The sequence below is a fragment of the Gigantopelta aegis genome, chromosome 5 (genome assembly GCF_016097555.1).
Source record: "Gigantopelta aegis isolate Gae_Host chromosome 5, Gae_host_genome, whole genome shotgun sequence".
NCBI lineage: Eukaryota > Metazoa > Mollusca > Gastropoda > Neomphalida > Peltospiridae > Gigantopelta > Gigantopelta aegis.
Genome location: NC_054703.1, coordinates 11,854,264 through 11,881,788, shown reverse-complemented (window position 1 = coordinate 11,881,788; position 27,525 = coordinate 11,854,264). Strand labels below are relative to the sequence as shown.

At 37.7% G+C, this 27,525-nt stretch overlaps 1 protein-coding gene across 2 annotated transcripts in view; it reads left to right on the top strand.

Moving 5' to 3' along the window:
• The window catches only part of LOC121373586 (apoptotic chromatin condensation inducer in the nucleus-like), a 45,319-nt gene extending 32,131 nt beyond the window's left edge, over positions 1 to 13,188 (top strand). For both annotated transcript variants that reach the window (XM_041500274.1, XM_041500273.1), the window contains 4 exons: positions 2,490 to 2,713; positions 4,047 to 6,410; positions 8,561 to 8,919; positions 10,835 to 13,188. In XM_041500274.1, coding sequence (XP_041356208.1) covers positions 2,490 to 2,713; positions 4,047 to 6,410; positions 8,561 to 8,919; positions 10,835 to 11,012 — 3,125 coding nt within the window. In that variant the 3' untranslated portion in view covers positions 11,013 to 13,188. The remainder of the gene's footprint in view (positions 1 to 2,489; positions 2,714 to 4,046; positions 6,411 to 8,560; positions 8,920 to 10,834) is intronic.
• Positions 13,189 to 27,525: the final 14,337 nt, after the last annotated feature.

Here is a 27,525-nt window from a genome sequence, read left to right as displayed (position 1 = left end):
CAGGAATGTCCCTTTAATATTTCCTGTATACATCCTATGTGTCATGTGTAACTATGTGTCAACCTTGATTCTCTGTATAATTCAGTTTTGTAACGCTGCATATTTCCTTCATGCATTTTAATGTTTCATGTAGCCTACCACTGTTTATAACTGTATAGCTTTGCTTCATGCATATTAATATCCTGTGAAACCTTTATAAACCAGACACCCATAAACAGTTTTATGGGGCATTTTCAGTTCTGTTCTGTGAAGATATTTAAAAGAGGACTATGAAAAATATCTGGTTTTGAAAGAATTGTGGTTTACTAAGGGTCTGCTTTAGAGGGGGTGGGGCGGGACGTAGCTCAGTGGTACAGCGCTCGCTCGATGCGCGGTCGGTCTGGGATCAATCCCCGTCGGTGGGCCCATTGGGCTATTTTTCGTCACAGCCAGTGCACCACGACTGGTATATCAAAGGCTGTGGTATGTGCTATCCTGTCTGTGGGATGGTGCATATAAAAGATCCCTTGCTGCTAATCGGAAAGAGTAGCCCATGAAGTGATGACAGCAGGTTTCCTCTCTCAATATCTGTGTGGTCCTTAACATATGTCTGACGCCATATAACCGTAAATAAAATGTGTTGAATATGTCGTTAAATAAGCATTTCCTTCCTTCCTTCCTTCCTTCCTTCCTTCCTTCCTTGATTCTCTGTATAATGTAGTTTTGTAGCTGTGCATATTTCCTCAGTGTATTTTAATGTTTCATGTACCACTGTTTATAACTATATAGCTTTGCTTCATGCATATTAATATCCTGTGAAATTCTACTACACCAGACACCCATAAACAGTTTTAAGGGGCATTTTCAGTTCAATTCTGTGAAGATACTTAAAAGGGAACTATGAAAAATATCTGGTTTTGAAGGAATTGTGGTTTACTATAAGAAATGTTTTATTTAACGACGCACTCAACACATTTTATTTACGGTTATATGGCGTCAGACATATGGTTAAGGACCACACAAATTTTGAGAGGAAACCCGCTGTCGCCACTACATGGGCTACTCTTCCGATTAGCAGCAAGGGATCTTTTATTTGCGCTTCCCACAGACAGGATAGCACAAACCATGGCCTTTGTTGAACCAGTTATGGATCACTGGTCGGTGCAAGTGGTTTACACCTACCCATTGAGCCTTGCGGAGCACTCACTCAGGGTTTGGAGTAGGTATCTGAATTTAAAAATCCCATGCCTCGACTGGGATCCGAACCCAGTACCTACCAGCCTCTAGACTGATGGCCTAACCACGACGCCACCGAGGCCGGTTTGAGGTTGTAGAGTGCCAATCGACGACGACGTCATTGTGTGACGTTGAAGTGTTATGTTCCACTTGGTGTTGTAATGGGGTGTATCACTTTGATATGTAACCAAATATTTTTAACCATATGGGTAATAATTCCAAATACTAATGAAAATATATGAGACAAAGTGTTTATCAATTTTATCCTTCAACCACCCTTTCTATTAACAGAATATGAAGACGGATAAAGCAAAGCGACGCCTACATTACAAAATTGCTCATTTAACCTCTAGGTCATCGTACAATGTGGCTGAAATAACAGAAATTATAGCTTTTCTCCTTAATTTTTATGGTCTGCGGCATAACGATAATTAGTTAAGGACGTTGGATATCTGCTTTATCCTGTTCAGGCTGAACGAGAAATTCCGCTCGGCAAAGCCTCGCACAATTTCCCATTGTTACCTTCACAGGGTAAAGCAGATATCCGACATCATTAACTAGTTATTCTCTATGAATGCTGTGAATGTAAAAGCCCTTGAAAACTAACTTTATTGTGAAAAGTGCATAAATAGTGCTTTAATTTTGCCTTTCAAATTGTGTATGAACCTTGGTCTAGTCTTTTCACTGACTGCCAGTTCTTACATCCACATGTATTATTCCCAATCACTGTGTTTTGCTGACCACAATTTATTTTGGAAATTAACTACAATTCATATCCAAATATTTTGTGAATTTTGTTGTTGATAAAATTGTTAAATTTATTATCAGATTAGCTGTCACAATCAGCTGTCAGTTTTTCAAAATAACCTTGATTGTTCTGCCATTGTTGCAGGCAAAACATCTTGACAAAAAACACTTTTCCAACTAAAAATTCCCAAATATTTTTCACAGAAAAATAAAAGTAAATCAGCCATAGTCTCTATTTTATCTATTTCTTGTTGTTATGGCAATATGATTTTGGACATTTCCTCTTTTTTTGGGGGTCTAAACCATTGCCCATTGATAGGTATATAAAAGTCCCAGTTGGAAATTGCTTATACAAGATCCCTTGTTAATACTGGAAAATATAGTGAGTTCCTTTTGAAGATTACATGTCATAGTTACCAAATATTTGACATCCAGTAGCTGATGATTAATAAATCAATGTTTCCCAATGGTATCATTTCATTAAACAAAACAAACTTTAACTTTCATCATCTTTTTGTTTGTTTCAGAAACAAAATATAATTCACCACCCAGCAGTCCACCTTCATTGAGTCCGATTCCACCGCCACAAACACCGGACGAGAGGAATTCCCTGCCCCCGGAACTGACAGGAGTCAAGCGATGGGCTGACGAGAAGAATTCCCTACCCCCGGAACTGACAGGAGCCAAACGATGGGACACAGTCAAACTCAAAGATCCAAAGACTCCTACAAAGAAATCTGTTTTCCTTGGGGTAAGCATTTTATGTGTTTCTGTAGCAAACATTTTGTGCTGAATTTATGAAGCATTGTAAATGTATGTAGTTACATACATGTATAAATAGGCTTTGTAAATTCTGGACTATATATATATTTTTAGGATAAATTTTAAAAGGGTAAGATTGAAGGGGGCGTTTCGTTTTCTAGGGAGGGTGTGTGCTATCCTGTCAATGGGATGGTGCAATCCAATCCCTGAGTGAGTGCTCCGCAAGACTCAATGGGTAGGTGTAAACCACTTGCACCGACCAGTGATCCATAACTGGTTCAACAAAGGCCATGGTTTGTGCTATCCTGCCTGTGGGAAGCGCAAATAAAAGATCCCTTGCTGCTAATCGGAAAGAGTAGCCCATGAAGTGGCGACAGCAGGTTTCCTCTCTCAATATCTGTGTGGTCCTTAACCATATGTCAGACGCCATATAACCGTAAATTAAAATGTGTTGAGTGCGTTATTAAATAAAACATTTCTTTCTGTGTTAAACAAAGCTTGAACTTAACAATGAGATATAAAATTGCTATAGGTAGAGAGCATAATCGATAGCACTAAAACCGGTCTCGGTGGCATCATGGTTAGGCCATCGGTCTACAGGCTGGTAGGTACTGGGTTCAGATCCCAGTCGAGGCATGGGATTTTTAATCCAGTTACCAACTCTAAACCCTTAGTGAGTGCTCCGCAAGGCTCAATGGGTAGGTGTAAACCACTTGCAACGACCAATGATCCATAACTGGTTCAACAAATTACCATTTGTTACACCCAATAGCCGATATGTATTTTTGTGCTGGGGTGTCGTTAAACAAACATTCATTCATTCATTCAACAAAGGCCATGGTTTGTGCTATCCTGCCCGTGGGAAGCGCAAATAAAAGATCCCTTGCTGCCTGCGTATGTGGCAACAGCAGGTTTCCTCTAAAAAACTGTCAGAATGACCATATGTTTGACGTCCAATAGCCGATGATAAGATAAAAAATCAATATGCTCTAGTGGCGTCGTTAAATAATACAAAGTTTACATACAGTAAAATAACCTCTTAGTCATGTTTATTTGCTGCAAATGTCACTTTAAATTTTTTTACTGGAGGCAGAATGAGTGGGCTGTTTCACCCATGGCAATTCTTTAAAAATTGCTGTGGGAAACAAATTCTGAAGTTGAAGCCCTGGGTGTTGTTAAACTAATATTCCTTTCCTTTAAAACTGTTCGGGGGGAGGGGGGGGAATTGTAGGCAGATTACACAGTTCAGAAAGATTTAATGAATATTCATTGATATTTAGATACATTTGTTTTATTTATTTATTTATTTTTTTCAATTACAGGCTTCTGCATCACAACATGAACCAATGGAGGTTGAAGGAGAAACCACTAAAAAACCTGAACAGTCGTCTGCCTCAAACAGTGACGAGGAATCTGAACGGATCTCGAAGGCTGACGAGACGGCGGAAAAACATGTTGCAGAAGAAAAAGAGGCTTCAAAAGATGCAGCTACAGAGGGTGAAGCCGCAGACAACACAACCAGAAGTGGTGATGATGAGGAGGCATCACCAGTTCCAGCCAAGCTGGATGATGAGAAAGTCAGAGAGGATAATGCAGCATCAAGGAAGCCAGCTACAGAGGCTGAAGAGTCATCAAAAGAAACAGCTACAGAGGGTGATAGATCATCAAAGGAAACAGCTACAGAGGGTGATGGATCATCAAAGGAAACAGCTACAGAGGGTGATGAATCATCAAAGGGTACTTCTTTGGAGAATAAAGTGTTAGATGATACTTCAATAGAGGGTAGCAAGGCATCAGAAGACACAGCTACAGAGGGTGATGGCACATCAAAAGACTTGACACAGATTGATGCAGCATCAGATGGTACTGCTGCTGAGGGTGATGAAGCATCAAAAGACACTGCTACTGAGGGTGATGAGGCATCAAAAGACACTGCTATAGAAGGTGATGAGGCATCAAAAGACACTGCTACAGAGGGTGATGTGGCATCAAAAGACACTGCTATAGAAAGTGATGAGGCATCAAAAGACACTGCAACTGAGGGTGATGAGGCATCAAAAGACACTGCAACTGAGAGTGATGAGGCATCAAAAGACACTGCTACTGAGGGTGATGAAGCATCAAAAGACACTGCTACTGAGGGTGATGAGGCATCAAAAGACACTGCTACTGAGGGTGATGAGGCATCAAAAGACACTGCTACTGAGGGTGATGAGGCATCAAAAGACACTGCTGCTGAGGGTGATGAAGCATCAAAAGACACTGCTACTGAAGGTATGGAGGACTCTAACAGTCCTGAATCTGCTGTGAGTGGAACGGAGACAGAAAACATTTCTACACAATCAAATCAAGAAAATCTGGACCATAAAAAACCTATGGATGATGGAAAAAAGGATGAAAGTCGTGTGGATGGAATGAAAGAAAGTCCTGTTGATAAAGATGCTAAAGACCATGATAAACAAATGGCTGAAGATGTAGAATTGGAAAATTCAGCTGTACTGGAAAAGAAAGAAGACGATGATAAATTGTTGGCTGAAGACGTAGAAATGGAAAATTCAGCTGTTTTGGAAAAGGAAGAAGACGATAATAAATTGTTGGCTGAAGACATAGAAATGGAAAGGACAGACATATTGGAAATGGAAGAAGAAGATGGCGACGAACCTGAAATTTTTTCTCAATATGCTGAGATGGTTTCTAAGGACACAGAACAGAATGTTGCTGATATTGCCGACACAGTATCTGGTGATAATGACAAATCGTCTGATAAGAGAAGTGATGATTTCTCTCTTAAAAAAAGTGGAGAGGACTGTAGAACAGATTCTGAGGATATATCCAGGGAGGCTGATATTACAGCCAAAAGCTCAGATGATGAATGTTTAATGAAAACTGAAAATAATAGTGCTGAAACTGTAGAGAAATCAGATGAACATGAAGTTGATCATTCCAAAAATGAGACGATATCCGATGAAAGTGGTTCGCTTAATAAGGATGACAATAGTGACAGTTTAAACAGTGGTGAGATAATGGCTGATAAAAATGATGACACTGAAAAAAGTGTAACGGATACAAAGACAAAAGAAGAAAGTGGAAAAGAGGAAAGTAAAGAAGAGGGTGTTGGTGAAAGTGTGAAAGATTCTTCGACAGTTGGTGACAAGGAACAAGAAATGGAGGATTCTGGGAGTAAAACTTCACAAAGATTGACTGATGATTCTAGAACATCTGGTCGAAGTATGGAACAAACAGAACCAGATGAGAGTGTACACAGAATGGAACCGGATGAAAAGAGAGAGAAAATGGAACCAGATGAGAGCATGCACAGAATGGAACCAGATGAAAGGAGAACGAAAATAGAACCAGATGAGAGTGTACACACAGTGGAACCAGATGAGAGTGTACACACAGTGGAACCAGATGAGAGTGTACACACAATGGAACCGGATGAAAAGAGAACGAAAACAGAACCGGATGAGAGCATGCACAGAATGGAACCAGATGAAAAGAGGGAAAAAATGCAACCAGATGAGAGCATGCACAGAATTGAACCAGATGAAAGGAGGCAAAAAACAGAACCGGATGAAAGTATGGAAATTGAGAAAAGGAAAACTGATGAAAAAAAGTCAGAAATGGGTGAAGAGAAAACTAAGTCAGTCATACCGGGTCCATCAAAGTCAAGCGAACATCTTGAGGTAATATTTTAAAACCTAAAACTGTTAAAATAAATTTTGTTGTCCCCATGAGTTGCATTCTCTGATTTTTGTCTCGTGAGATACAGGTATTACTTTTCCAGCATCGGTGACGGTGTCAACGTTTTCTTTAAAGTTTGCAGGGCTCGAACTTAACGGCGACACCAACAGCAATTGCCGTCGTTGAGATATAAATTGCCATAGGTAGAGAGCATCACCTAGTGTACATTATCTGGCAATGTTTAACATTTGCACATTTAAAAGATGTCTACATATAACAAGATAGCCTTTCAGACAGGGTTTATTTGCTGCAAATGTTACTCTTAGAAAAAATTGTCATAGGCAGGCTCAAAATTGCTGTAGGTGGACTGTTTTACTCATGACAATTCTTTTAATATTTACTGTGGGAGAAATTTTTTAAAGTTCAAGCGCTGAGTTTGCTGTCTTAGGGCAGTGAAACTTGGTTTATAGTTGCACCTATGGATGTTCATCACAGTGAGGTGAAACTTGGTTTATAGTTGCACCTATGGATGTTCATCACAGTGAGCTGAAACTTTGTTGCACCTATGGATGTTCATCACAGTGAGCTGAAACTTGGTTTATAGTTGCACCTATGGATGTTCATCACAGTGAGCTGAAACTTGGTTTATAGTTGCACCTATGGATGTTCATCACAGTGAGCTGAAACTTGGTTTATAGTTGCACCTATGGATGTTCATCACAGTGAGCTGAAACTTGGTTTATAGTTGCACCTATGGATGTTCATCACAGTGAGCTGAAACTTTGTTGCACCTATGGATGTTCATCACAGTGAGCTGAAACTTGGTTTATAGTTGCACCTATGGATGTTCATCACAGTGAGCTGAAACTTGGTTTATAGTTGCACCTATGGATGTTCATCACAGTGCATTGAAAAGGTTTTGTAGTAGGCGAGAGATGTAATTCATAGAATGTTTTTGGGGTGAGGTTTTTCTTTCACTTGAAAAATATGATTATCTTCTTATCTCATTGTTAAATAAATAATATGTATGATGAATTAATTTCTTTGAGGTGCTACAGTAAGACCACAGAACTACACAAGTCTACAGGGCTCGAACTTAAGAAGTATTTTCCCACGGCTATTTTTAAAAACGTGACATTTGCAGCAAATAAACATGACTGAAAGGCTATCTTGTTATATGTAGATCTCTTTTAAACAGTGATGTGAGATTTCCGAGTTTTCGCGGAATTCTGCGTTTTCATGACACAAATTCCGCATTTTAATATTTTTTTCCGCAAATAAATAAAAATATAAATTTAACAGTTTTGTCCGACTTTTAAGCTTTTTACCGGTATTTCCATCTTTTAATCAACACGGAAGTAATTCGACTTATCTCCCTTCCCACACCAAACAGTAACGAGGTTTGCCGAGGTTTTCCGTTAGGCGACGTTTCATTGGTTCATTTTCGCCAACCGTGTATAGCATTAGACAATTAGCCTGCATTTTGTGAAGTGGCAATGGCAACACAGCACAAAGATATCGTGAAGAAATCGGATAAATTAAAACTTGATGTAAACATAAAAAATCCCTGGCGATGGGAATGGCTAGAGAAACAGGTGGACGGTGTTCAGTTAGAAAGCGGTTTTGAGAAACTGTCGGCAAAGTGGAAAAGCCTATTGCAAAATTTGTCAGAAGGAAATCAAATTATGACAAATACGCCAACCGGGGTCTTAACACAGTGATTTAACACACTTCGTAAATTTGTTGTTAAGTACCATTACATGACCATTTTTGTGATCTAAATAGGAAAAATAGCCCCTCCTGTCGGCCCCAAACACCACCGAACAATTTTCAGAATTTTTGACATTTGGTCACTCACATCCCTGTTTAAATGTGCAAATGTTAAATATTTACATCAGATGTATACATTTCGCCATTGTTGAGGAGCTTTACAGACGGCACAAACGTGTCATCGGTGATGCTCTCTACCTACGTCAATTTATATCTCAACGACGGCAATTGCCGGGGGTGCCGCCGTTAAGTTCGAGCCCTGGAACTAACTAAAGCCTTCAGAGACCCATTAAATTGTTTAAATAAATTTGTTTACTTTTTGTTTTGATGTACTTCTATTTCCCCAGATATTCTTTATTCATTATATATTTTATTTTTATAGCTTGAGAAGGATTCCTCTAAAATTCACATTTCTGAGGCCAAACAGCAAGATCGTTCACAAGGTCAAGGTGATGAGAGGTCACAAGGTCAAGGTGATGAGAGGTCACCAGGTCAAGGTGATAGATCACAGGGTCATGGTAATGACAGAGTTGTTCACAAAGACAAAGCAGCACGTGATCGGGACTATGGTGATGAAAGAGACAGGAAACGGGACAGGGACAGATACGATCACCACAGGTCAGATCGGGATCGGGACAGAGATCGGGACAGGGACCAAAGACGTGACTGTGATCGAAGAGATAACCGAGACCGGAGCTGGGGCCGACACCAGGAACATCAGAGTGGTCGTAGAGATGACAGGTACAACAACATTTACCAGAAATTAGCTAAACTTACAATAATAAATAACGTTAACTACAAGGCAAGAACTAGCAGACTGCAGCTACAATTACCAAAAACGTTGTAAGTCATTTTTCAAAACCGATGTATGTATGATTGGAAGGAAATGTTTTATTTAACGACGCACTCGACACATTTTATTGACTGTTATATGGCGTCAGACATATGGTTAGGACCACACAGATATTGACAGAGGAAAGCCGCTGTCGCCACTTCATAGGCTACTTTTTTCGATTAGCAACAAGGGGTCTTTTATATGCAACATCCCACAGACAGGATAGTACATACCATGGCCTTTGTTACACCAGGACCGGCCTCGGTGGCGTAGTGGTAGGCCATCGGTCTACAGGCTGGTAGGTACTGGGTTCGGATCCCAGTCGAGGCATGGGATTTTTAATCCAGATACCCGACTCCAAACCCTGAGTGAGTGCTCCGCAAGGCTCAATGGGTAGGTGTAAACCACTTGCACCGACCAGTGATCCATAACTGGTTCAACAAAGGCCATGGTTTGTGCTATCCTGCCTGTGGGAAGCGCAAATAAAAGATCCCTTGCCCATGTAGTGGCGACAGCGGGTTTCCTCTCAAAATCTGTGTGGTCCTTAACCATATGTCTGATGCCATATAACTGTAAATAAAATGTGTTGAGTGCGTCGTTAAATAAAACATTTTTTTTTTCTTCTTTGTTACACCAGTTGGGGATTGATCCTAGACCGACCGCGCATCAAGCGAAAGCTTTACCACTGCTCTATAATATATCTCAATGGTTCTACATACACTTGTCTCAAACCCTCCACTCATTCCGTGCTGCCTTACTTAGAGCAGGCCCCATGTTTTCTTAACAGGCCATCTAATTTCTTTTGGCCTGTTATTTTGTACTTACTATTTCGAGCCCTGCTATTACCCTGTGAAGTATGTTCTGTGAAGACAAACAGAGATTATTATACGAGCTTGTGTGTCGTACTGATTTTACGAAACGAGTGTCAGGATTTTTGTATTGCCTGAGCGAGAGCGAGGTTAATACAGGAATCCTGACACTCGTTTCGTAAAATCGGTATGATTCACACGCGAGTGTAATAATTTCTTTATTATCCATATTATTATTGTTGTTTTCTTTATGAATAACAAAGACCCAACTCAAAATGTTTCAGACACAACTAGAAGGAAACAATGAAATGACGTCATATTTCAAATGCACAGTCTGAGCTAGGACTGGAGAAGCAATGTCATGGTATGACGTCGCTTCCCAAAATTACGTCATTACACTTGTTATTACACGACGTGTGCTTTGTATGATTATTATTAACTCGGTTATGTCGAACCATATGGATATTAATGTTCTTTATGTTGAGTAGAATTGATCTATTTAATGTTTTTTGATGGGTTGGACGAAACTTAAACTATTTTCTACACACTGTGCGTATCTCAACTTAAGTCTCATCTGCTAATGTGCTGCGAGGTTAAAAGTGTTAATAGAGTTGTTGTATTTTTGTGTCATAAGAATAACAATTTAATCTGGACTGATTATAGTTTTTTAACAGTGTGGTGAATTTTGTTGCAAAATGTACAGCTAAATTAATTTTGTTTTACGTAAAGATAAAAACATTTATTATGTTAATTCTGGTATTAGCTATTTTGAAGAAAAAAAGAACCTATTCAGGATGTAATTATGGTTGCCAAAATTCAGCTTCATGTCATATTTGAATATTTTACAAACGTCAATATATCTGTGTGGTCCTTAACCATATGTCCGACACCATATAACTGTAAATAAAATGTGTTGAATGCGTCGTTAAATAAAACATTTACTTCCTTCTTTCTTCAATATTGTTGGGGATGTTTTAAGACTTAGTTTACCGTTTCTTTTTCTGTCGTTCAGGGGATACAACCAGAACTACCATGGTGGTAACCAAGACTACCAGAGAGACCACCACGGTCAGCACCGAGATCGCCATGGCTATGGAGGTTACCACGGCAACAGGGACCGAGACCATGGTCGTGGCGGCAGGGGACGAGGAGGATATCAGGGAGGAGGCTACAGGGGGGGTTACTACTGAAACCACCCTGTGTGTACATTTTGAGATGTTCAAGTGAAGCAATTGGTTCGCTCTTCTGAATACTGAGATTGGTTTTAGCTAAATGGTGTACAGATGCGAAGCTGTGACTCCCCGATACGCAAGCCGTAAAGATCCTGAAGTCCAAAACCTACCCAGGATTGTATTGGCAGCGCGAATGTAATGTCTAGAATGTAATGTCCGGACTGATGTCCAGGCATATCACACTGTAATGCCCAGAATGTAATATCGAGATTGTATTGACTGCGTTGGCTGATAACGTTGAAACATTTCACAGTGCACAAAACTTGTTGATTGTAATAATTGCATTGACTGACAACGTTGAAACATTTTGCCGTGCACAAAACCTGTTGACTGTAAAGACTGCATTGTCTGATAACGTCAAAACATTTTGCAGTGCACAAGATTGGTTGACTGTAAGGACAGCATTAACCACTGGCAATGTTTTAAACATTTCGCAGTTCACAAGACTCACATGCAGGCAAAATCCAGTACATTGTTTGAACAGGCTGAGGTAGCTGTTGAAAATTACAAATTTTAGAAATTGTATTGCGTGGAAAATTGGACTAAACAGAAAAATCAGACTGCATTGGCTGATAGCGTTCCAACATTTCACAGTGCACAAAACTTGTTGATTGTTTGAACGTGCTGAGGTAATTACAAATTTTAGAAATTGTATTGTGTGGTAAATTGAATTGAACAGAAAAATCATAGAAACTGTATTGGTTGTGAATGTCCATTCTGTAATATCTCGACGGGAATTGGCCAATAGCGTTCCAACATTTCGCAGTACACAAGATTTGTTGTCTGTAATTACTGCATTATCTGACAACCTTTCAACATTTCGCAGTACACAATGACTGGTATGTTGTACAAAAACCATCACATTATTTGAATATGCGAAGGTAGCTGTGGAAAATTAAAAATTTTACAAACTGTGTTGTGTGGTAAATTGGATGAAACCGAAAAATCATAGAAACTGTATTGTGTGGTAAATTGGATGAAACCGAAAAATCATAGAAACTGTATTGTGTGGTAAATTGGATGAAACCAAAAAATCATAGAAACTGTATTGTGTGGTAAATAGGATGAAACAGGGGTGGGAATTCCCCTCGGATCAGCTGTTTTCCTCTCATGGAACATTGCGTTTCCTCGCATTTTAATCGTCCTTTCCTCCAAAAATCTGTCGGATGGCACAGATTTTAACCTAGGATTTCAAGAATTTCCGGGACCCCTCTAGAATTCCTCTTCTTTTTTTTACAATTCACCAATTCCCACCCTTGATGAAATCGAAAAACTATAGAGACTGTGTTGTGTGGAAGAAACTCGACGAAACAGTCATAAAATGTGTTCATTCTATTTGAAAGGAGGAGACTGTTAGGGAAAAATAAGACAACTGTCTATTGAATGTTGTGAGGTGTATAATTATACATTTGAAAAGTGCATGTGACAAGTAGTCTGCTATATTACTCATATAGGTAGGGAGATGCGGGTGAATATATTTTGTATCTTTCTCTAGATAGAAGCTATCTTTCCCCACTGACGTCATGATGTTAGTTTGGTGACGCCATCGGGTTTCCTCGACTGTCGAGTCTCTCGTTGCTTTTCTTTCGTGATGTCATCAGTTTCCTCAGACTTTCATGTCTTGTATATGATATAGTTTGTGTCATGTAAGAAGTTTAAAGTCTAAGTTTCTAAACTATTTACACTATGGGTAAAAAATACAATAACCCATTCGATACTCTGAATTCGATACTCGTGAAATTAATGTTGTTAGTCACGAGCTTTAGCAAGTGACTGACAACATTAATTTCACTCGGGACAGATAATCCGTAATTCCTTTTAACTTGTAAGTTATTGTCTATATATCTACCAACGGCAGTGAGGTATATGTGTATAATTGTAAGCATGACAGGTAAATGGCTAAATCTACCAAGTACAGTGAATTGTACAAATAAAAAGTAGGCTGCAATATCTACTGACTGCAGTAGGGTATACATGTATAATTATAAGCTTTAAAAGTAAAAAGTTTTATTATCCCAGCAGGCACTCGTAACGGGGAAAATAAAAATTATTATCATGCATTGGTTTAACGTACACTACTATTGGACGATTTGACCTTGTCGATACTAAATATGACATCATCACAATTTGGCAAAGCACACACAATGATGTCATGTACATGAAAGTTTAAAGCGTTTGCGTTTACATCTTTCTGGTTTCAGTATTAAACTTGTAATAAAATGGTAGTTTAATGCAATTCATTATAGATTTTTTTTACAGAATATATAGAACTTTGGGTTTTGAAAATTATCTGTGAACCGTGAATAAAATACAAAGTTGAAGCAATACCCAGAACAGTAAAGTAGTTTACATTGTTTCTTTTTACATGTACCGATGTAGGCTTTAAAAAAAAAACCCAAATAGCTGAGGTAATAAATAGAATAACAAACTCTGTACCAGTTATCAAATTTATGTCCCTCGTGAAATAATTTTCATTTGTTACTCACTAAAGCTTGTGACAAGTGAAAATTATTTTAAGTATTCAATCATGACTGAAAACATACAATGGTAAAAACAAAAGTAGATTGGCCATGAAAAAAACATTGCATTGATTTATGAAAGTCTTAGATTTGGCATTAATGGCGGTGTGAAAACATCGGTCTCATTGTTGTGATATTCATATAAAACCTGTATGTATATGTAAAAATGGGCAGCAGTTTTGTGCAACCATCACCCAAGAGACATTAAGCAATTTTGTGCAACCATCACCCAAGAGACATTATTTTGAAACTTTAGGTAACCGGAAGTTCGTTCTCTCTCTCTCTCTCTCTCTCTCTCTCTCTCCTCTCTCATCCTCTCTCATCCTCTCTCTCTCTCTCTCTCAGAAAAAAACCATGTGCAAGAATTGTCAATTAAAAATGTTTATGGCCGTTAATTAATTTGTTGAGTATATATAAAAGGCCATGGTATGTGCTGTCTAGTCTATGGGAAAGTTCATGTAAAAGATCCTTGCTGCTAATTAATAGGAATACCCCAGTCTTCTCAATATTTTGTCTACACTGACAGAATAAGACCAGTACTTAAAATTATAAGAATATTACAGAGTTGATAATAGAATTTTGTTTGGTGAATTTAGCACTACAGTGGCGTTCTCATTGTGCAATTAGTCATACCGACTTGTAGCATGTGATTTGTTGGCTCTACACAAATCGGAACGTATAAGACTAAAGTCGTTCTCATTTAAGTGTTCTTGTAGCATGATTCGATGGCATGCGATAAGTGTGACTATCATAATGAGAACACCACTGTACCGAACATTGTTTCCTTTTGTGAAAAGATTACAGTAGTACCATTCATTTCAAGATATTGCAAAAATTTACAAGATATTCTGTCTTAGTCCTTTCCATTCTTGATATAATTTGTAGTCTTTTATGAAATTAATAATTACGTTTTAGATTTCGAAAGAGAATAACTAGTTAATGAAGTAGGATATTAGCTGTAACATGTCAAGGTAAGAATGGGAAATTTCCACGAGGCTTGCCGAGCACAATTTCCCATACGACCTGAACAGGATAAAGCCAACGTTCTTTGTCATGACATAGTTATTATTTTTTATCCTGCAATCCATAAACAAAATGAGGAGTAAAATTAATATTTCTGTTATTTCGCCTACATTATACGATGAACTAGAAGTCAAATTAATGATTTTTTAAAGGGACAGACCCTAGTTTAATAAGCACTATGGCATATTTTTCACTATTAGAGCCGTTTTTGATAACTGAAATCAGCCATTACAATAATTTTATTGTTTAGATTATCCATTTCCGTATATCTGTAGTGTTTCTGGTCATCCTAGTGTTTATAATAGATTCACAAAATGCATGTTTCATATTTTTAAAAATGCACGTCCGTCCGAGAAGAAACTGTTATGGACTCGAGTTCTAGTCTGTTTTTAAGGGTAATTCACGTAGTCAGCGTCGCAGACTCTGATTTACTCTGTTGTAACATTATCCAGATTTGTTACAGTTTGTAGATTAACTAAACTTAGTGTCTATTTTCGCGGGTTGAAACTACAGTCTGTACCTTTAATGTATCTATGCATGTGATATCGCGTGTATGTGACTGGTCAGAATAGCGATCTACAGTCTCCTAGTATTCAATTACGAAGGTCATCATAATCGGTCCATTATGAAGGTCATTATAATCTGTCTCTGAAGGTCATTATAATCGGTCTATTATGAAGGTCGTCATAATGTCTATTATGAAGGTCATTATAATCTGTCTATTACGAAGGTCATTATAATCTGTCTATTATGAAGGTAATTATAATCGGTCTATTATGAAGGTCATCATAATCGGTCCATTATGAAGGTCATCATAATCTGTCTCTGAAGGTCATTATAATTGGTCTATTATGAAGGTCGTCATAATCTGTCTATTATGACAGTCATCATAATCGGTCCGTTATGACAGTCATCATAATCGGTCCGTTATGAAGGTCATCATAATCGGTCCGTTACGAAGGTCATCATAATCGGTCCTTTTGTGAAGGTCATCATAATAGATCCATTGTGAAGGTCATCATAATTGGTCTATTATGAAGGTCATTATAATCGGTCTATTATGAAGGTCATCATAATCGGGCCAACAGTAATGGTGGTTGCAGGATAAATTTAATTATTTAATATTTTTTTGTTATCAATTTGACCAAGTTGCCATCCAGGCCATGTCATTGCATACATTTATTGTAATGGTTTAACAGTAATTTCTTATTTTATATAACTGAATAAATCTTCATATATATATATTTGTTTCATTGTGCTATTCCCCGTACTGCCTTGCTAAATGGTGTGTAGTAACCTTAAGACTGAGTATACCATCATTGTCATTTGTCAAATGGTGTGTAGTAACCTTAAGTTTGAGTATACCATCATTGTCATTTGCCAAATGGTGTGTAGTAACCTTAAGACTGAGTATACCATCATTGTCATTTGTCAAATGGTGTGTAGTAACCTTAAGACTGAGTATACCCTCATTGTCATTTGTCAAATGGTGTGTAGTAACCTTAAGACTGAGTATACCATCATTGTCATTTGTGAAAATATTGTGAATTATTTACAACATTATTTTTCAAAACATTTGTAGAAAATTATTATTAGTGTTCTTATTCACGTATACTGTGTGTGAAAAATGATTGTGATCTTTATACTTATTTAGTTATCATCTTGTAATTATATGAAATTATTATTCATTTATTATGAGCAGTGATAGAAATAACCAGACATTTCTAGATCTACGTGTCCGCCAATATTTCCACTTGTCTAAGTAAATGGTTTTTGTTTCATTCAAGTGCAAGGACGATGTTTTTTACTGCTCAGAGTGAAACTGTATTGAAACAAATTTCTTGTTCTTAGGACAACCATTGAGGTAAAATTTGTTTGTCCAAACACATTTTTACTTGTCAGGACAAACAGACAAATGCTTGTTTCGAACACTGATGAATTTGGAGACAGCAGAGCTGGTTTAAGGATCCAGTAGGTTTAAGGATCCTGTAAGGATCCTTAAGGTCCTGTAGCACAAATAATTGCAGAGCCCACATCTCAGGATTTATATTTTGCAACCCCCTCAGGGAGAGAGGAAAAATGCCCTGGGGAAAATAAATGTACACATCACCGCAGAACCCTCTGAAGTGCAGGGCCCGTAGCACGTGCCACATGTGCTACTAGGATAAACCGGCTGTGGTGATGAGTACGTGTATAACATAAATACAAAACATTTCAAACAGATCAGGTGAAATATGATTCAAGCCATTTGAGGTTTTTTATTTTTATTTTTTTTACAGTAATGTTTTTTTTTGTATATCATCTTATAGGCTAATATCTTTCCCAAGGAAACATTACAAATATTACACCACTGTGTGCGGTTTTGGTTTTAAAAATGTAAATGTCATAAGGACTACTGTTTGCAAATCTTTAGAGCCCACCACCCAGACAGCCATCTTCATAAATCAAGGCTAATATTCGTTCCTCGTATTCAGCCTTGATACATGTAGTCAAGATTACTGATATCCACTACTAGCGCCCTCTATTGGAAGAAAATTTGTAACACCGATTATGTCCCTTACACAATGACATCGCTGACCAATCACAGCATCGGTAACGTGACAATCTTGAAAGCAATATCAAAAATTAACCGCAGTACGCTGACGCTGCCATCTTTGTTTACAATAACAAGGGAATCTATAAGGAGCATTAAAATTCATTGCAATCAGATCTTATCGCATCCAATAAAATTTAAGCATTTTGTGGCACGATTTCTTGACGACATGTATCAAGGCTGAATACAAGGAACGAATATTAGCCTTGATTTATGAAGATGCAAGACAGCTAGCCTTACAACGCGTCTTCACTAGAACAGAAGATACACTAAATGTTTTGCATGAAACCATGGAAAAGATCGCTGTTCAAGACTGTGGTTTCCCAGGATTTTAAGTTATATTTCAAAGAATCAATGTAATTCGTAGAAATAACTTTTACGAGCCATGTGGGCTTGTATGCTTGCTAAGCTAGAGAGTCTATATGATTTTTGCAAATTACCCAGGATTTTGAGATATATTTTGACTCTGTCATTTCGAACAATCACTGTAATTTGTACAAACAATTTTTACAAGCCATGCGGGCTCGTATGCTTGCTAGAGAGTCCTATATGATTTTTGCGAGCCATGCGGTCTTGTATGGTGGCTAACATAGAGAATTCTATATGAGTTTTGCGGGCCTCTGGCTCACGGAATCTCCTCAATCGCACACTGCACCACATCTCATGGTCGATTACGGAAATAGTTGTAGTATGCAAGCACCCCTTTCATCTAAGCTGCTGCAAGAATTGTCCTCATTGTTAGTATTATTGGGTGGTTTTGTTTTTGTTTCGTGATCCAACAAAGGAAATTGCCAATGTTCAATGAAACGTTTATTGAAAACAAACTTTTGTTATTATATTTGACACCGATTTGTAGTTTGATAAAAAAAAACCATTTAAATGTCTGTATATATTCATATTGAAAAAAAAGAACACTTTTTATTTTAGTATTTTGAACCAGTGGCACTTTACATTTTTGAAATATTTACAGAAAAAATGAATTTGTATATAAATGCATTGAATATTTTTTTACAGGAAAACTAGTTTCATTTTTGTTTGTTCTTTTTTCTTCTTTTTTTAAACATCGTCTTTTTACAATTCAAATTTTTTTGTTAATTAAAAAGCGGTTGTGGAATATAAGAAATAATTCTTATTTCTCAAAACAAAAAAAATTGTTTCATGAAGAACATAAGCATATGAGATGGGGGAGTGGGGGAGTCTGAGCAAATACTCATTTGTGCAAAAATTATAAAAGATATTCGAACTTGAGGCCTTTTTACCATGTATTTCATGATTTGGAAGAATAAATAAAAAGGCCTTTTAATGCAAGTGGCTGTGTAATATAGGTGGCTGCTAGATCTATAGCCTGGATATTTGAATGAAGCCTGGATATTTGAATGAATCGTGGGAGTAATTTGGATTAGGATTTCAGTGGATAAAATTATTGACTAACAATAATAATTTTTTTTATTTTTATTATTATTATTTTTTTTAAAGACATCTAGTTCAAGGTTTAACTTTTTAAAATTAAATTTTAAACCAATGAAATGGCTTCTGAAGAAATATGTCACGCCATTGATATACCACGTTTCATTGTATTGTGTGTTAGACTGGACTTGTTCTTATCGAGTTAATTAAATCATGCGTACAGGTTTGTATAGTGAACTCGGTTACTGCACATGTATGTGTATGCAGTACGGAGATTATTCCATGTCTAATGATCAACATAGCAACATAAACGATTTCTTACTTAATACTTGTTTGATGTTTATTCTTTTGTCAAAGTTTGTTTTTGTCTAATGCCACCATTAGATAATATTGATTTATTAATCATTGGCTATCAAACATTTACTAATTTTGACAACAGTCTTGGAGGAAAGCCCCCATTTTTTCCATTAGCAGCAACGATTCTTTTATATGCACTTTCCCACAAACAAGTTAAAGTTTGTTTTGTTTAACGACACCACTAGAGCACATTGATTTATTAATCATTGGCTATTGGATGTCAAACATATGGTCATTTTGATACAGTCATAGAGAGGAAACCCACAACATTTTGCCATTAATAGCAAGGGATCTTTTATATGACAGGATAGCACATACCACAGCTTTTGATATACCAGTCGTGGTGCACTGAAAAATATAGCTGGTTTCCTTGCTAAATTACCAAATGTATGACATCCAGTAGCCAATGATTAATAAATCAATGTGCTCTAGTGGTGTCGTTAAACAAAATGAACTACTTCTACCAACTGAGCTTACATCCAGTTTACATCAAATATAAAATGAGCAATATTGAAATTTGTCAAAAGGTAAAAAATATGTTAAGCAGCCCTTAAAAAAAAAAGACCATCTTATGATGATAATTTTGTACAAATGAAGTAAACATTCGATAATGACCTAATTATCGTATGCAGCAAGTTGTACTTGCACTCAAGGTTTTATAATCCTGTATGAATTGATAAGAAAAATATGCTCCGGAAACAAAACGTTTACTGCCAGACTGACAACACCAAGGATGGACATATAAAATTCTGTTGCAGATAAATTTTGCAACAGGGTCTTTTTTATGGTGGCACTGCTGAATGCCTTCATGAATTTCGAAGGATGATTAAGTCCTTGCCCTATATTTCACAAACAAATGTTTCAGAAGCAAAGATGACAAAAACGTGATGAAGATTACTGAATTGCTAATAGTAGTAAGAGGCTTTTGAACAGGCATGTGATTCTTACGTTTAAATTTTTTAAATTTTATTGTAAAATAAATCCGTGAAAATGTTTTTGTAAAAAAAAAATCCCTTTATTTTCAGGGTTTTAAAAAAATTATTGCACTTCCACTAAACCATTTTCTTAATGGCTGTTCGCTTACCTGTAGACCGTGTACCGTGATATAAGACTGATGACCAGTCGAAGAAATCGCTGCGCTTTTGTATGATAGAACATTTTCGGCTTTTTTTTAAAGAATACCAAATCTTTGGCTGGATATAAGCCCATACAATATTCCTAACCAGGCTGCAAATTTAGCAGGATTCCATGCTTCCGTGAATTAGGCACTCGGTCAACAGGCTGGTAGGTACTGGGTTCGGATCCCAGTCGAGGCATGGGATTTTTAATCCAGATACCGACTCCAAACCCTGAGTGAGTGCTCCGCAAGGCTCAATGGGTATGTGTAAACCACTTGCACCGACCAGTAATCCATAACTGGTTCAACAAAGGCCATGGTTTGTGCTATCCTGCCTGTGGGAAGTGCAAATAAAAGATCCCTTGCTGCTAATTGGAAAGAGTAGCCGATGAAGTGGCGACAGCGGGTTTCCTCTCAAAATCTGTGTGGTCCTTAACCATATGACTGACTCCATATAACCATAAATAAAATGTGTTGAGTGCTTCGTTAAATAAAACATTTCTTTCTTTCTTTGCTTCCGTGAATCCCAGATTTTTTGTCGGAAACAAAATATTATAACATGCAATCTCGAAATATCTATATTAAATAATTTTATTATTTCAATGGAATCCTAAAATAAAATTCTTAAATTCAATGCCTGCTTACCATATAGAAAAGAAAAGAAAAATGGAATGTGAAATGTTAAGTTATTCTTACGTTATTTACGGGCGGGATGTAGATTAGTGGTAAGATCGATCTCAGTTGGGGGACCCATTGGGCTATTTTTCATTCCACCCAGTGCTCCACAACTGGTGTAACAAAGGCCGTGGTGTGTACTATCCTTTCTGTGGGATGGTGCATATAAAAGATACCTTGCTGCTAATCGAAAAAGAGTAGTCCATGAAGTGGTGACAGCGAGGTTTCCTCTCAATGTCTGTGTGGTCCTTAACCATATAACCATAAATAGAATGTGTTGAATGCATCGTTAAAGGAAAGGACAATTAAGGCATTTGGCCTGGTATGCATATCCAACAATATATAATGCACATTACTGCTTGAATATCAACACGTATAATCGTATAGCTAATTAATAAAATGGTTAAATGTGACGGCTATTATATATAACGGGCGCAGCCATTTTGTACCATCTCAGTGAATACGCCCTCTGGTGAGCTAGTGGTTACGTAATACTTAACACGTAACGTCAGGAAAAACACAATCTACCTGGTTTTTGCAGGATGATAAATAGTCCTACATTGCAATGTTCTGTAATAATACACATCCCAGTAAGCCAACAATAAGTATATCCAGCACTATATATATACTACTCAAAAGAATTTAAGGGTCAAAAATTTATAACCAAATAAGTTTCAGAGTGTATTAGATTGATGATGTAAACTACACCAAATTTTTTATTTATTGTTCCATATTTACAAAAAAACCCACAAATAAACGTCACTGTATACAAGAAAGTCACATGACATGCTGTCAAAGTTGAAGGTTGTCAAACATGGATTTTACACATTACAACATTCGTTTAATAGTGTGTGAATCCACCCCTGGCGCGAATACACTCGACACATCGTTGCCTCATGCTGTTGATCAGACGTCTGAAGAACTCTTGGGAAATGGCCTGCCACTCTGCCATAAGAAGTTGACCCAGATCATGAAGGTTGGCCGGAGGGGCATGGTTATCCCGAACTCTCCTGCCTAATTCGTCCCAGGCGTTCTCTATTGGGGCCAAGTCAGGCGAATATGCTGGCCAATCCATCCTGGAGATACCTTGTTGTCTGAGAAAGTCCGTTACCACCCTGGCGCGGTGGGGTCTGGCATTGTCATCCTGCAGAACTGCCCCGCCGCCAATCTGCTGAAGGCCTGGGAGAACCAACGGCCGGATAATCTCATTCAGATAGCGGATTCCATTCAGATTGCCATCCACCACATAGAGGGGGGACCTGTGGTGGATAGAGATGCCGCCCCACACCATGACGCTGCCACCACCGAACCGGTGACGTCTAACGTTAACGTCAGCGAAGCGCTCCCCAGGACGTCTGTAGACACGAACCCGACCATCGTTGAACTGGAGACTAAACCTGGACTCATCGGTGAACATCACTCGACCCCACTGAACACGTTGCCACCGCAGATGAAGCGTGCACCAGTGACGTCTGGCCGTTCTGTGACGTGGTAGGAGTGGTGGTCGAACAGCCTGGCGACGGCAGCGTAGATTATTGGCTCTCAGACGATTGCGTATGGTTTGATCAGACACTCGAGTTCCAGTCGCAGTCCGCAGATTGTCACGTAATCGGCGTGCAGTGGTTGTGCGTTGACGTAGAGCCATATTGGTGATGTAGCGGTCCTCTCTATTTGTAGTGCTTCGGGGTCTTCCCGAACGTGGACGATTTCGAACAGAATTCGTTGCTTGGTACCGTTGCCACAGTCGGCCAACGACACTCTGACTGACACCAAGTCTCAGAGCAACATTTCTTTGCGTATTGCCATCCTGAAGCCAAGCAATAGCCCTTCCTCGATCTTCGATAGTCAGTTGAAGTCGTACCATTGTCGAATTTGGAGAGTGCACCGTACACGAACGCAAGCTCGAATTATACGGAAATTCAGCATTGGGAACATGGAATACACGTGCAAAGCGTGCAAATGAAGCGCTTTGTGAAAAAGCAAGTTATAGGCACTTAGCAGACCTTTCGCTTTCGCCCTAATTTACGTGCAAATGTAAGCATGTTTTCGCCATTAGAACTAGTCGACAGTGTCAATGACAGTGGATTTTAATTCATTTATGGGTTACTTAGACCCACTTTCGTCAAAATGGAACAATACCATGTGTGACATTATGGTCTAGCTAATATAATTGACATTCAGAAAATAATGTCGAAAATATCGTCTGACCCTTAAATTCTTTTGAGTAGTGTATTATTTTTCAATACAAAATAAAATACCATTGTCAAAGTGGCTACACAACAAGTCGAAACAATTAACAATGTTTTGCCCATGCATTAACCTACGTACTGAAATGATACACGGAGTGTTTTCTTAGTTAATTGGTCTATGCTGTTAGTTGCTTCTACCTGTGATTCCTGATTGGCAGATGTGTATTTGATTGGTAACCAGACGAGCCAATTAATTGACGCGGTCTAGACACAAAAATACATACCGGTATTGTGGAATATTACCTGTCGCCCCTAAAATTGTAATGGACATGGTTTATTACTGTAAATAGTTCTGTAAAACTTTTCCATCTAAAGCCACAGAACTGACCAATTAGTAGTCCCAAAGAAAAGAAAATTATCACTTTGGTATCGTGGGTTGTCGTTTTTGCTCCAACGTAGCATATCAATAGGCCTAATAGTGTACATTTTTCCTTTGGATTATTTAACAGAGAAAAATACTATAACCTCATTTTGTTCCTTACTGCAACTTGAAATATATTTAGTTAAATAGTTTATTATATTATTACGTCATTTATGCTGTTTTACAAGTCACGTTGATCAAAGAGAAGCGCCTTGTCAAAAATTACTGCTTTTGTTTACACTGTACATACAGGAGATGGTCAGGAGCTGACGTCACTTCGCACCAAGCTATCCCACCGGACGTCACAAAAACGAAACAAAATGGCTACCCCCAGTTAGCAGGAATAATCATGGTTTTTTATTAACTCTAAAATTACGCGTTTTTCATTTGCTAAAGTGTCAGTATGTGTTGGTGGTCCGGGTATGCATCTTTCCAACACATAAGGCTCTTTTTTGAGTTGACCCTACCTTTAAATAAAACATTTCCCTGCCTCCCCCCCTCTTTCATTATTTATGACCAGATCTGAATAAGTGAAAGTACAGGTGGCTGGTAGACCAAGTGATTCGACCAGTGGTTAAAAACGATGCTTATACATTTATTAAGTGGATGGAGGAGCCGGCACCTACGCCCATGACAGGCATGCGCTACAACGGCTTGTTCTGAATGTGCACGTAAAACCCTATGACCTGACCTAATTTATTGGTAACAATATAACATGTAAGCTTCTAGAATGAAATTGAAGCACACACTTTCTTTGTACGAGTTCACTGTTCTAACCAACTGAGCTAACGGGACACTTTTTTTATCAATACATGTACTACTACCCGAACTCGGTATTTTTATTTATCATATATTAGCTAGCAAATCCAGTGTAATTGAAGTATGTAATATTTTTCATATCACATACTTTCAGAATTTGATAACTTTGCAAATTAGATGTAAATTAATTGAGGTCACGACACTACATTTATTGACATTTACGCAAACGTAATAGGTTGCCATTATCTGATCGATGTATGCATTCATAGTCTTCAAATTAAAAAAAATTCTACTACAATTTTACACTAAAAGCTATTCAGCATTCAGAAAACAAAAACTGTTAAGCACTAGTTTATTTTTATGTGAGGATATCCAAAATGACGTCATTTCCATTCAGAAAGACAGTGTGTCACATATTCTTACGTCATTTGAATACAGTGTAATGGCTGACTGGAATTAAAGTTGCGTATACAGTTTATAAAAAAACATGTATTAATCTTGAGATTATAATAATGATAAAGAGATAATCTCGTGTTTTGGTATCGTATATTAGGAGTAAAAACAAGTAATAACCTGTGTGTATCCTAATCCTGAGGAGCATGATGTGGCCCAGTGTTATAGCCCTTGCTTGATGTGTGGTTGGTCTGGGATCGATCCCCGTCAGTGGCCCCATTGGGCTATTTCTTGTTCCAGCCTGTGCACCACGACTGGTATATTAGAGGCCGTGGTATGTGCTATCCTGCCTGTGAGATGGTGCATATAAAAGATCCCTTGCTACTAATGAAAAAACAGAAGGTTTCCTCTCTAACGACTGTCAAAATTACCAAATATTTCACATCCAATAGCCGATGATTAATAATCAATGTGCTCCAGTGGTGTTGCTAAACAAAACAGACTTTCCTAAACCTGATGGAAAGAAATAAGGGAACACATGGTATATGATACCAAAGTTAATTCAAAACTACAGTAGTTTATGTCTGTATAAAATCCAGAGATGTAGTGTGGGAAGGAACAAATGTTTTATTTTTTTAGGAACGCATTCAGCATATTGGACTCGAGTTCTCGAGGATCAAACTTGACCCAATGTAAGAGCCCAAAATATACACACACCCCTCCACCAAACTATACCCGGGGTTAAAGTGGGCTAGCCTGTTTTATATCCAAACCCTTATTTTTTATTACTAACCTGTATACAAAGTGAATAAATAAACGCTTTAAAAGAAAAGCAACTATTGCTTTCATTAAAACTATCACAGATAGTCATTTTAGAAGGTATTTCGATATTCTCTAGCCCAAAATATACAAATTATGATGGAAAAAAACACTGGACATTGAAATACAGACTAGAGAGGTATATTCTGGCCTAGCCTGTTTTATACCCCTGGGTATATATTCTGGGCTAGTCCAGTTAATACACCAGGTATAGTTTGGACGGGGGTTATATTTTGGGCTACATGTAGTGGCGACAGCGGGTTTCCTCTCAAAATCTGTGTGGTCCTTAACCATATGCCTGGTGCCTTATAACCGTAAATAAAATGTGTTGAGTGCGTCGTTAAATAAAACATTAAAAAATATATATATATTTTGGGCTATTACACCGGACACAAGTACCCGACACTTACACTAGATGTCTGATGATAATGAAGAAGAAATGTTTTATTTAACGACGCACTCAACACATTTTATTTATGGTTATATGGCGTCAGACATACGGTTAAGGACCACACAGATTTTGAGAGGAAACCTGCTGTCGCCACTACATGGGCTACTCTTTCCGATTAGCAGCAAGGGATCTTTTATATGCGCTTCCCACAGGCAGGATAGCACAAACTATGGCCTTTGTTGAACCAGTTATGGATCACTGGTCGGTGCAAGTGGTTTACACCTGCCCATTGAACCTTGCAGAGCACTCGCTCAGGGTTTGGAGTCTGTATCTGGTTTAAAAATCCTCGACTGGGATCTGAACCCAGTACCTACCAGCCTGTAGACCGATGGCCTAACCACGACGCCACCGAGGCTGGTATTGTTGAACATGGATGCCAAATAATGCCATTGTATTGGATTCCACACATTCAACTTTTGTTTTCCCTTCATGTTTCATAGCCCTATAATGTAACCGGCTGCAAGCATCTGGCAAAATGACGCGAATTTTTTTTTTTTTTTTTTAAATAAATAATTAAATGTGAATGCTCTTCCAGGTACTCGAGTACTGTGAACGGACTCTGCCCGTGCCCGGGTAGTCGTGGATACCCTACACTCCACACATTCTATCTACTGTTATATGGGGGTCTGACCACACAGATATTGAGAGGAGAAACCCACTGTCGCTATTTCATGACTAGCAGCATGGGATCTTTTTATGCACCATCCCACAGACAGTAGTGTGGGAATGAATGTCAGTGACTGGTTTCATTTAAATTTCTTTACCAGAAACCAACTCAACTCATCTTTAATACCTATGTATAATCTTTATTTTTGTGAACAGTTGTACATGTCATACATTCTTCAAGATTTGTAACATTATAGTGTCTTTCAGAGAAAGAATTCTGCAACATAAATTTGTAATCAAGATAAATAACACCACATTAATTAAGCTTTTGTGAAACTCACATATGACTTGTTAACCTAGATTAAAAGTATTACAATATGGCAGTATAACTAAAGTTTTACTAAACACTGAAAAAATGCAGAAGATTTTTTTTTTTATCATAACATAACACTTATTAAATAGACATATGCATAACAAATTGAGATTCTTAACGGAAGTAATTTGTACATGAAAGCTTATACAAAATAAGTACATGTATATGCAATAAATATTTCAAAAGAATTAATTCCTAAAATTTCACATAAAAAGATAAATAAATTGTACTCATGTTGTTTATCAACATTTCTTAAAAGTAGAAATCTTTTCATATACAAGTTTTGTTTCAGTGTTTTAGGGAATTTGATGAAACATGCTTTAAAAAAAAAAAAAAAACCCAATAAAAAACCCCAAGAAGATATTTCTACATGATTAAACTCTTGAGAAGTACATTTTTCAGTGTTTTGTTATATTTCATTTCTGTGTGTGAATAATTTTCACAATGTAGATTAAATTGCATCAGAACTGGAGAAAACTTGAGTTTGTTCTTGTCTCGATGAACATAAAAATAACGTTTAGGAATGTCATACACGTATCAGATGACGTCACATTATATTTGTACTTTGTCTTATTGAGCATAATAGTTTAAGAACAAAAAAATAATTCAAAATAAAAGATGAACTTTTAGTGTGTTATTATTAGTATGTTTCAAATTTAATTATAAGTATTGTCTATTATTTCTTTTAGGTTCATCTGGGTATGAACCCCCCAAACTTTCAAGTTCAAAGACCATAAGTTGACTATCATGCCAATTTACTCATTTTTTC